The 12,007-nt window shown below is 35.1% G+C and overlaps 1 protein-coding gene and 1 non-coding gene across 2 annotated transcripts; both read left to right on the top strand.

Moving 5' to 3' along the window:
* Positions 1–530: 530 nt before the first annotated feature.
* On the top strand, positions 531–5,996 carry LOC141723592 (heparanase-like protein 1). The gene is made up of 10 exons (XM_074525432.1): positions 531–680; positions 1,515–1,798; positions 1,937–1,973; positions 2,134–2,314; positions 2,825–2,973; positions 3,093–3,326; positions 3,770–3,959; positions 4,073–4,198; positions 4,325–4,424; positions 5,267–5,996. The coding sequence occupies exons 2-10, from the start codon at positions 1,589–1,591 to the stop codon at positions 5,657–5,659; spliced, it is 1,620 nt and encodes a 539-aa protein (XP_074381533.1). The 5' UTR covers positions 531–680; positions 1,515–1,588; the 3' UTR covers positions 5,660–5,996.
* Positions 5,997–6,151: 155 nt separating this feature from the next.
* On the top strand, positions 6,152–6,223 carry TRNAG-UCC (transfer RNA glycine (anticodon UCC)). Its single transcript has one exon. It is a non-coding gene; the product is annotated as a tRNA-Gly (tRNA).
* The last annotated feature ends 5,784 nt before the right edge of the window (positions 6,224–12,007 follow it).

The following is a 12,007-nucleotide window of genomic DNA, read 5'->3' as shown; positions in this document are numbered from 1 at the left end:
TATGAATTATTAATTCAATAAAATTTTATCTTAAAGTCAAACAGTAAAAGAAAATTCAATAAAATTTTTATAGATCACAAATTTACCTATTTGTAAATTTGTTAACTACATTTAAGAAAACATGATAGAAATATTAAACCAAAAGAAAAATTACGTAATTCAAAATTTTATTACTCAGCCTTGACTAAAAATACTAATAATAGCCGTGTTTTAGAATTCTCAAATAACACCGTAAAACTATATATTAAAAATAAAAAAAATCTCTTGTTGATTACTCTTCTGTCCCTGATTGGCCGTCAGAATTTTGTCAAGCTAAATTGATCAAAATTTGACCGATATTAATATGATTATATTATCAAAAAAATACATTTAATCTATTTTAATATATGATTTTCAGTTTTTTAAATAATTTAAAATTAATATCTAGTTTTTTATGAAAAAATGATAAATTTAAGCAATAAAAAAATATAAAAACTAAAAAAAGGACTACTTGACTTTTAAACTTTTGCTATTTAAAGCTACGTTCACTTGACCATAACCAAACTGTCGTCCACCGAACCCAACCCCTCATTTACAAAATCATGATCGCCACTCACTCCAGCAGCTTATAACATTATCGTACTTTCAACTTTTTGTATAAATTTCCAGCTTCATCATTATCAACTTGGTTCTTCATCTTGGTTAGTCCATTTTAAACTTACTGTCAGGCATCTTTAGTATTGGTGTACTTGAATTTGATCAAATCATGCTCAAAGTATTTTTTTTGTGTGTATGTTATCTACAAAGACTTGTATAATTTATGTCTCTGATCTTTATGACATGGGTTCATGCAATTTTCTTGAAGTATGTTTGTTATAAGTAAAAAATGTTGTGACTTTGTTTTTTTGCTTTTGTTTGTTCTTGGTTGGTGGAGAATTCTATATTTTTAGTTCAAGTGTTGTCTGATTTATATTATATTATATTTTATATTGTTTCCATCTTGATGCAAGCGTGCATGACCGTTGCTTTTTTTTTGGGAATCTGGTCCTAAACAAGCGATTGTTGCTCACCATTAATCCTGCTAAAATTTTCCCTGATAGGCAAAAACCCTAGAAGTGGTATATTAAGCGCAAAAACCCTGGCCCCAAAATTTTTCAACTTTATAATTATACCTATCTGCGGGAAATTAGAGCTACTAGATAATTACAACAATCGCATGCCTGGATCCATACTCCTTTTGTTTTTTACATGTCTTATGTTAAAACTTGTTTTTTGTCCAAATTTAGCTGTTCCCAGCTCTTTGTTCTTCTCTTTGACAATATTTGATTTTTTAGCACTTTTTGGTCGATTGGATTCTGCTATTATGGTAACTAGATTACTATAATCGTCCAGCGGTTACGTAGCTTATTATTTAATAAGCACTTTATGTTTGATTTTGATTTGTTTGAAACGAGATGAGGACCCAAGAGTGAATTTTATAAAATATTTCAGCAAGGATTAGATTGTCACTTTTATTTTGTAATATATTCTGGCAGTCTTGTTTCTGGAGTTGCAGTAAGTTGATCGGCCTAGAGGAGAACTGGAGAAGAGATGCTTAACTGAATCATCCATGGGTGGCTTAACACTTTTCTGTATCTTTGTGGCATCTCTTTCTACCATTCTGGCTAAAAATGTTGAACACGTGGAACTTGTAGTTGATTCAACTGCAGTACTTGCTGAAACAGATGAAAATTATATATGTGCCACAATCGATTGGTGGCCTCATGATAAGTGTAATTACAACAATTGCCCATGGGGGTATTCATCAGCGTTAAATTTGGTAAGACTTTATGAATCAGTTTGTTTCTTGTGTGTTATTTATATTTGTTTGTATTTGACGATTGCTTTATGTACATTCTGTTTCTTAAAATAGTGAAACAGTGATAAGATGCACATATATTTTTATAAATCTTTTCAGGACTTGGATCATCCTTTGCTTTCGAAAGCTATTCAAGGTTCATATCTAATCAATTGTATTGATTGCTTCTTGATGCTCCTAATAATTTAGTCGACTAAATCAGGCCAAATGTTTGCTTCTTCTAATTTAGAGTAACTTTTTAGCTATAAACTGTTCATTTCTTGCCATCAGACCAATTTTTGTTGGTGGTGAAACAGCGTTTAAGAGATTACGAATAAGAGTAGGGGGTTCCCTGCAAGACCAAGTAAGGTACAATGTGGGAAATCTGGACTCCACTTGTCATCCATTTGCGAAAGTGGACAGGTTGTTTGGATTTTCCGATGGATGTTTAAACATGAATAGGTGGGATGACCTAAACAACTTTTTTATCAAAACGGGGTAAGTTATCGCTGATAAATGTATGATTTCCTTATATTTTACTGATTGGTCGACGTGAATAGGTCATATTTGTGATAATTATATTTAATCATATTTTAAAGGGGTAAGTTATCACTTATAATTATTCAGCTCCCTTGTTTACCTATATATTGGTGATTTTCATATTTACACGTATTAAACAAGAACTTTGAAAACTTAGTAAAAATATTGCAAAACTCTCATGTTCTTCGTGAACAGAATCACTAGAGGATCTATGTTAGGCAATTATTTCTTCGCCTGCCACCGGTGCATGCTTTCTGTACTTCATATTCCCCTCACAGTCAGTGTAATATATCTACCTACATTGTCCAGGTCATATTACATGTTTTATAACTTCGGGAAATGCAAAGTATCTTGAAATTTATTACTTCTGCATGCTCTAGACAATAGGAATTTGTCTCTGATCCCATATCACATAAAGGACCAAATTGCAATGAGTCACGAAATGCCTATCACATGACTTTGTTGCAGCGCAATAATGACATTTGGCTTGAATGCACTATACGGTAGACACAAGATTAGCCACAGAGAGTGGGAAGGAGACTGGAATTCTAGCAATGCTCATGCTTTTATGAACTTTACCATTTCCAAAGGATACCAGATAGATTCTTGGGAATTTGGTATTCTATGATAAGCTCTCTTTTTGACGCTCATTATGAACTTTCTGCAGTCATTTATTTTAAATTTTTAACCCTGCCCTTGGACCTGTTCTCTGTTGGCTGTTGCTGCTCTTCCTCAGGTAATGAATTAAGTGGCAAGGGAATAGGTGCACGTGTTGGTGCTGAACAGTACAGCAAAGATATAGTCAAGCTAAAAGCTATACTAGACAAGTTGTACAAGAATTTTCACCCAAAACCTTTACTTGTTGCACCAAGTGGATTTTATGAAAAGGATTGGTATGATAAGCTCCTTCAGGCTTCAGGTTCAAACGTTGTCAATGTTGTTACACATCATATATACAATTTAGGACCAGGTATGTATGACTGGTCATATGATACACCTTATGAGTTGACATCAGCACAAACATTCCGAGTGCTTTTGAAATTAAATATGCATGCTTGAATCATAAATATTGTAATTATAGCATGGATTGTCAGGATTGGTAATCCAACATATATCATGGGTTGACATCAGTGTGGAAACCCCAAATTCTTTGATAATAAAATGTGTTCAACTCAAATTGAAGCAAAATGGGATATTGAAGTGTGCAACTCTGCTCTATCAGTTACCAGCTTACCATTTGAAATGGCTGACATTTGTTTGTAATTTTGTTGAAAATAAAGTGTATTAAACCGTAGACATGGTTTTAGTCCCTATCAGCTAAATATTAAAGTTTGTTGAAATGAAATTGATGAGAAGATGTTTAAGTCTTCGTGGACTTTTATGAACTCTCAGTCAAAACATTCGGTGTTTCAGGTGTTGACCCTAATATTGTGGATAAAATTTTGAACCCTCTTCACCTGAGCGGAGTATCGAAGACTTTTAGCAGTCTTAAACAGACATTACAGACATATGGGCCCTGGGCTTCTGCTTGGGTTGGAGAATCTGGAGGAGCCTATAACAGTGGTGGCCGTCATGTGTCCGACACCTTTGTAAACAGCTTTTGGTAATCTTTTTGCCTCATTGTTATCATGGTATTGTCTTAATTGATAATCATATTCCTCTGTGAAACCCGCCTGACAAAATCAGCTGCTACTTATTAATGCACGAATTATGCAGGTATCTAGATCAGCTTGGAATTGCAGCAAAATACAATACTAAGGTGTATTGCAGGCAGACTTTGATTGGTGGAAACTATGGACTTCTAAATACAACAACATTTGTACCCAACCCTGATTATTTTAGGCAAGTCTTTTGGTTACAAAAGTTCCAATCAATTATTTATTAGTCCATCAGACTAAATTGTTAATTAGAATTCTTTTTTAAGAATGTGCTATGCTTAGTATGATCTTATTTTTCGTATCTTCACAGTGCACTGTTATGGCATCAGCTTATGGGAAAAGGGGTTCTTTCCGTTTACAGCAATGCTTCACCACATCTGCGGTCTTACGCACATTGTTCAAAAGGAAGAGTAAGCGTTTTTCTGTACTTCATGACTTTAGGGATTAAGCAGTCCACTTTTGAGGAAATCTAGACCTACCATGTTACAGAAAAATGTAGCACTGCAGATGTATCTGAGTAAGTCCAATGCAAGATGCAAAATAGCTATAGCTATTGCTATAATTTGGCACCAAAAAGTGTTTTTTGTTGCTAAAATAGAACTTCAACTCCAATGCTAGTTGCATTTTGCATTCAAATAATTTCTAAATTAACTAATTTTTGTCTCTCTGTAATAGATTTTATATAAAGTTCACCACTATGCATGCCATTTATGGTTACTTGATGATGTGGCACAGATGCATAAATGCATCCTTGGTTTCCAATTTAGAACCAAGGATGCATTTATGCATATTTGCATCCAAGGATAGAATCTCTTCCGAGTTGAAGTTTTAGCATTTGGTTTCAAATTATAGAAATGACACCACTTAAAAGCATTGCATTGGACTTGCTTGATGGGCTTTTGGGTAGAGAAATTATGTCAGGCGTTTCAGTCTTTATTCCCTATTAGTCCAGCTCAATAAACATGCAGCCAATTAAGCCAAGTGGACCCTAATTATTTGTACAGTAAAATTTTGTGACTGGGACAAAATAATTCTATTATTTAGTGTGATGTATGCAAATCAGTATCATCTTTCAGGATCGGTAAAATCCTGAAATACAATTTTGATCCATATGTATGTTAAGTTGTTTTGTTAACTCTGTTCGCCAAAAATCAGATAATTTATATTGCGAGGTCAGGTAGTTTGTTGTAATAGTTCTCTCATATACCAGTTCACCTTTATCCCTCGTTAACCGCCATTTCTATGGTCACAGGCAGGTGTTACGTTACTTCTGATCAACTTGAGCAACCAAACCTATTATAAAACAAGTGTTGAAAGCACAGCGAGCGGGATGTTGATTACTACAAAGGAAAACGATAAAAGGAAAAAGACTTTAATGCATCATCTCAAGAAAGCCGTTTCATGGATTGGAAGCAAAGCATCAGATGAAGAAATATACAGAGAAGAATACCACTTAACTCCCAAAGATGGTAATATTAAAAGCAAAATTATGCTTCTTAATGGAACTCCATTAGTCCTTACGAGTAATGGGGATATTCCAAGGTTGGCAGCAGTTCATGTAAACTCAAGTTCTCCGCTATTAGTTGATCCTCTGTCCATTAAGTTCATAGTACTTCCCAACTTCATTGCTCCGGGCTGCAAATGATGTCACTGCTCTTTATCTCCGGTACTTACCAAAGCTAAAGACGGTGTCATATCTCTCGTGGCTATAGAAAGTTTTTATTTGCATGATCAAAAGTACAGAATAATTAATTAATCAAGGAAAATGTATGCCTTCGCCATTTGCGAGCTCCTAAGGAATCCATTATTATACCTGTGTAAATTTCTAGGTTGGAAATTCATCAACTTGCGGTTGAAAATCTTATACAATTTGCTTTTGGTTCTGCAAGTTCTTGACTGAACATGTAAAGACACTATTACTTGTGATGATAGTTTACAAAACTTATGATCATCTACAATTTAATAAATCAAGAATCCATGGAGACTAGAGTGAAGATACGTTAACAAAGCTTCTGTACAAGTGTTTTTTTCTTTTTGTTTTTTGACATATTAAGCTTCTGCACAAGTTCACATATTATAATTGAGCAATGAAATGTAGATTAAAGTTATCAATCCAAATTTGGAAATCACCTCATATGCGTTTGTAGTCCAACGGTTAGGATAATTGCCTTCCAAGCAATAGACCCGGGTTCGACTCCCGGCAAACGCATTATATTTTATTTTATGTATTTTTGGGAAATTATTCAGTCTTTTTGCTTAGACATCTGATTATAAGGCTTAAACCTTTCTAGTTTCTACCAACACTGATATAAGCCTATAACTACCGTGTGCTTAGTATAATTTGGTAGATAATGCCAGCACTTAACTACTATAATCATTCTTTGAATCTTCAATGATTCTGGATGCAAGTTTACAGAAAGGTAGCTTATACTGTAACTGTGAGTATTCAAAATTATGGCATGCAAAATTATTGTAAGGCTTATATTTTTGCAGTATATAGTATAATGTCAGATATCCATAAATTTCTGAGTTGACAGGTCTAACAGATTTAAAGCACATGAAATAATGACACAAAGTGGTCCAATTTTACCTGTACTATTTCTCAGACTACATATAGAGAGTATTTGATACACAAGTACCACTCCATATTATTACTCTACACAAATTAATCATCTTTCCTGTCTTGCACATCATCACAACAATAATGTGGTTTCTTTTAGTAGTAATTGCATGGCAATTGAGACTTTTGCAGGATCACAAGAAAATTTCATTAGCAGAAAAGGCAACTGCATTGCATCACTATACATTTCTTTTATTGGCTATTTGTTACCAAAATACCAGAAAGCCACACGAGGAAGCTAACTGGATCACCTAGTTGAATTCTCCGCTTACCAGAAAGCCACACGAAGAAACTAACTGGATCAGCTAAGTGGATTCTCCGCAATGCTGCAGACCATCTCGCGAACACCCTATTCCCTAACTAATTTCTGGAAACTGATACAAACTACTAGGATCAAAGACCTTTATGTTTCTGGATTCAGGTTTTTCTGGACTGGCCTGTAGGATTTCTGAAATGTTCAGTTATGCAGAGGGTTCGGACCGCCAGGAACGAGTCTCTCGTCAGTTTCGTATCTTGGATCAATCTCACCAGGCTGCAAAGGTGATGGCAGAACACTTCTTTGATAACCTGGTGGTTGTACCTTTCTAAAATTGGTGAAATGACGAAAAAGGCTGTTATGGTGGTACTGATCAGCACGGTGGAATGCAGAAGAGGATCCAATCGATGGATTTGCGATAAGCAAGATGAATATAGCTGCCACTGGAACCCAACACCCTGAGGATCTCTGCATGATGTTCTGAAGCAAATAAGGAACTGAGAAGAGTGATGCAAATTTATGGGAGATTTGAAAACACAAGGCAATAAGGCATATATCATAACAAAGAAACAAAAGTATAAGTTATATGAGTAGAAAGGAGACTAGAGAGAACATAAATGCATAAAATTAATGGATGAAGCCTTTTTGGCCCTGTTATCAGAAGCAGCAAAAGATGGTCTTTTCAGGTGTTAAAAGTGACATTTCTTGGACCATTGGTATTTGGTATTAGGGGAAGCAGAGGTGTTAATATCAGAAACTAGAGAGGTCAGGACAGTACAGCTTTGATGATACATTTAATTCTCCTCATTGAATGAATCTGGGGATTGGAGAATTCCCTCTTCTCACCTCTGAATTATGATCTTGCCATCCAACTGGCTCATCAGGACTTGCCCATACATGATTAAACTATCCCTTTTAAGATACAAACCAAGTGAGACTTTAGCATATTACTTTTAGAAATGTGGAAACCTAAGAAGCATACCAGTTTCTTCCTTTTGTCCACCAGGCACTAACAAATCCCTCTCAAGACTGGAGGTATTAAAGGGTCAGGTTATATGGTAGCTCAACTCGTAAAATACTTGAATTTAACTCTGCTAAAATTAAGTCCAGATTGAATAATTGATAGAATTGAACTCAGGTACTAAACTGTTTGAGCCTAAAAATTTAGGGTTAAACTGTTTGACACCCTTGTATAGATTTTATATATACTTAAGTCAAGCGTATCTGCTTTGAGATGGAGTAAGATCAAAGCTTAACATTTTGTAAGTTAATACGGTCTTTCAAACCAAACTCGAGTTTATCAGAGTTTAAATGAGTTTCTAATGTAAAATTTATCGGCTATTGATTGAGCTCCAGCCTCAATTTATTCGGCTTGATTACAGCCACAGGCAAGATTTCAGCTTCAAAGTGCTGAAATCTACCTTATACATAATCCATCTTTTCAAGAGGCCAGAGACTCAATTTTATTAGTCCAATCAACTAAAACAATTCGTTAGTTGGTTGCACCTTTCACTCGGAAGTTCCATTCTTCCACATCATCCTCTATAGGCTTCAGAAGCTTATCGTGCCTGTAAGAATCACAGAAGTTATTTTGTTACAACAATAAGAAATATACGGTAACGTGCCATAGAAGAGGAATTATCACTGGTGATCCAACAAGAGAGGCTCAAAGCTTGTACAGCATTTATAATAAGCAAATAACAAACGTTTCAATTTCTGACCCCATGTCAACAGCCATATGTTGGTTTAAAATCAAGTACAGACAAGCAAAGCTTTGTAGGAGAAGATTTTCATTGTACAGAAATCTGAGAACTTCACATAAAACCAGATGCTATCAATATATAATAGCGTAGACATAAACTCCTAATAAAATGTAACAGCTACCTCTAATAAACAGCTAGTAACTTAACTGATACTACCAATCAACTGCTACTATTAAATAGGAAACAAACAGAACTACAACTTCTCCTGTTAACTAACAAACTTGTGTAACTCAGATTTTGCATCAATCTTTAACATCCTCCCTTGATGCAAAAGTTCCCATATTCAGACTTTTCAAGGACTTCACAAATTTTAGATAAGAAAGGGCCTTTGTAAATCCATCTGCTACTTGATTTTCTGAAGAACAAAACTTCAAGTCGATAATTCCTTGAGCTACCAAATCTCCGATAAAATGATGACGAATCTCGATGTGCTTTGTTCTTCCATGAAATACTGGATTTCTACTCATTGAAATAGTAGAAATATTGTCGCAGTAAACTTCAGTTGCTACATCTTAAGCATGCTGCAAATCTTCCAGGATCCTCCGCATCCAAACAGCTTGACAAGTTGCTGCAGAAGCTGCAATGTACTCGGCTTCTGACGTGGATCAACTTATCATCTGTATTCATTGGAGTCGTTGAGATCTTGCACTTCAGCATACCAAATTTTTTTAGTAGATCAACAGCATACTTTTCCTGATCAATGAAGATTTCTTCCTCCGTTTGTTGAACTTGTAGGCCAAGAAAATAATGGAGCAAACCGAGATCTGACATCTCACACATCATACTGTTCTTAAACTCTTGAATAAGTTCACTAGAAGATCCTGTATATTCAGTATATATAATATCATCAACGTAGACAGATACAACCAGAATGTTATTGTCCTTTACCTTCACATACAATGTTGGTTCACTGTTGCTTCATTGAAACCCATTTTTCTGAAGAAATGAATCAAGACGACTATACCAGGCTCGTGGAGCTCAAGGATGGAAACGGGTCGGGTATCGTTAAATCTAAATCCAAATATTCTCGGGTTATCCAAAACCAAATCCGTCGGATTTTGGATCGGATCGGTTATTTTTCGGATATCCAAAATTACGAATAATGCATTCAAATTTAATATCATTTATGCATGGAAACACCATTATCTATATTTATATAATAACTAATATTAAAATAAATACATTATTAACTAGTCAAAAGCATTATACGGCACAAGTTGACATGTTGAGTAAATTTTAAAATAAGTTGATAGCATAATATTTAGTATTAATCACAAATGAATAAAAGTTGAGATTGAAAAAAGAGTTATAATTCAGTAAATAAGTCTTAACAATCTTGATATTAATCAATTACTACTAATATAATAAAATAAAAATATGTAATTTATATGTCTTAGATCTAAAATATTGTAAATAATACATTATGAAAACATTGTATACTGTATCGGACTTTTATCGGGTTTTGAGTTTGGATCGGGTTTGGATTGAGTTTCGGATTTGAGATCGGTATCGGTTCGGTATCGTTGAAATCCAAATCCAAATCCAAAATTTCGGTTTCAGTATATCCAAAATCTCGGGCTTAGGATCGGGTATCCGTCGGATCGGATTAAATTGTCATATCTAGCGCTTGCTTAAGGCCATAAAGTGCCTTCTTCAGCTTGTACACCTTTTCTTCCACCCCTTTGACAACAAAACCTTGCGGTTGTTTTACGCAGACTTCTTCTTCCAAATAACCGTTAAGAAATGCAGACTTAACATCAAACTGGAAAACATACCACCCATTTTGAGCTGCCAATCCGAAGATGAATCAAATGGTTTCAAATCTGGCTACTGGTGAAAAAGTATCATCGAAGTCAATACCTTGTTTCTGAACATATCCTTTAGCAACGAGTCTGGATTTGAATTTCTCAACAGTACCATCCGCATTGTACTTAACTTTATACACCAATAACATTCTTCCCTGTTGGAAGGTCAACTAGTTGCCATGTGTTATTTCTTTCAATTACACTGATTTCTTCCTCCATTAAATGCTTCCACTTCTAATGTATTATTGCATCTTCATACCTTTGTGGTTCGGAAACCATAAGAGCGAAGCAACTTGTTTCATAGATATCTTGCAAAGACAGAGTTTTACGTTGAGGTGTGTCACTATCTGAATCAGACTCAATGTTCCTGGTTCCCTCAGAACTTGAAAATTCCCTTGAAGAGTTTGGCAATGGAGGTGGTGGAGGCAACTCATTTGTTCTCACTTCTTCACTATCTTTAATTTCAACAAAAGAAGCTATTTTCATCAACTACCACATCTCAACGAATGATTAGCTTTTTAGATAAAGGATTATATAAACGATAACCCTTCGTTTCATCACAATACCCAACAAATATGCATTTTTCACTTTTCTCAGCAAGTTTTGATCTAGCATTAACATCCAATAAAGAATAAGCCACACTACCAAAAACTTTTAAGCCACTTACATCAGGTTTTTGTTTCCACCAGGCTTCGAATGGAGTCCTATTATGAACAGCCATGGTTGGGGATCTATTTAGTGCCACTGCTTCAGCCCAAAAATCATAAGGAAGGTGCTTTTTGTTCATCATACATCTTGCCATCTCCACTACGGTTCCGTTCTTCCTCTCAGCAACGCCGTTCTGCTCTGGAGTTTGTCTTACAGTCAACTGCCTCTGAATACCATTTTTCTTGCAGAATTCAACAAAATCATCTGATAAAAACTCCCCTCCTCTATCCGTACGAAGAACTTTTAGAGCATTTCCATTCTCTTTTTCTGCAAAAGCTTTAAACTCCTGAAATTTCTCAAATGCTTCAGATTTGTAGGCCAGAAAGTACACCCAACTCATACAGGTATGATCATCAGTGAAGAATAAAAAATATAGACTCTTATTAAATGATAAAGTTCTCATTGGACCACAAATATCTGCATGAACAAGTTCAAGAGGCAACTTTGCTCTCCAGGCCTTTCCTACCGGGAAAGATAAACGGTGTTGTTTACCATATACACACCCTTGACATACTTCATTAAGACAAACAATTGAAGGCAAACCACTGACCATATGCTTCTGATTTAAAAGTTGTAACCCATTAAAATGTAAATGAGCATAACGTAAATGCCAGAGTTTAGATTCATCTTTTGACTGCACTGTTAAAGCAATCTGGTCATCCAAATGGGAAAAACTTAAAGGGAACATCCTCTTTCTTATCATAGACACGGTTATAACTTATAAGAGGTATTTCAGATTTTTTTTCTCTTAATTTCACACACACCATCCTCATATAAAACTGAAAACCCCGATCAGCTAATTGTCCGACACTTAACAAATTGTGACCCAAACCAGGAATAT

The sequence above is a fragment of the Apium graveolens genome, chromosome 5 (assembly GCF_009905375.1).
Source record: "Apium graveolens cultivar Ventura chromosome 5, ASM990537v1, whole genome shotgun sequence".
Classification (NCBI taxonomy): Eukaryota; Viridiplantae; Streptophyta; class Magnoliopsida; order Apiales; family Apiaceae; genus Apium; species Apium graveolens.
This window is presented reverse-complemented; position numbering and strand designations above follow the sequence as displayed.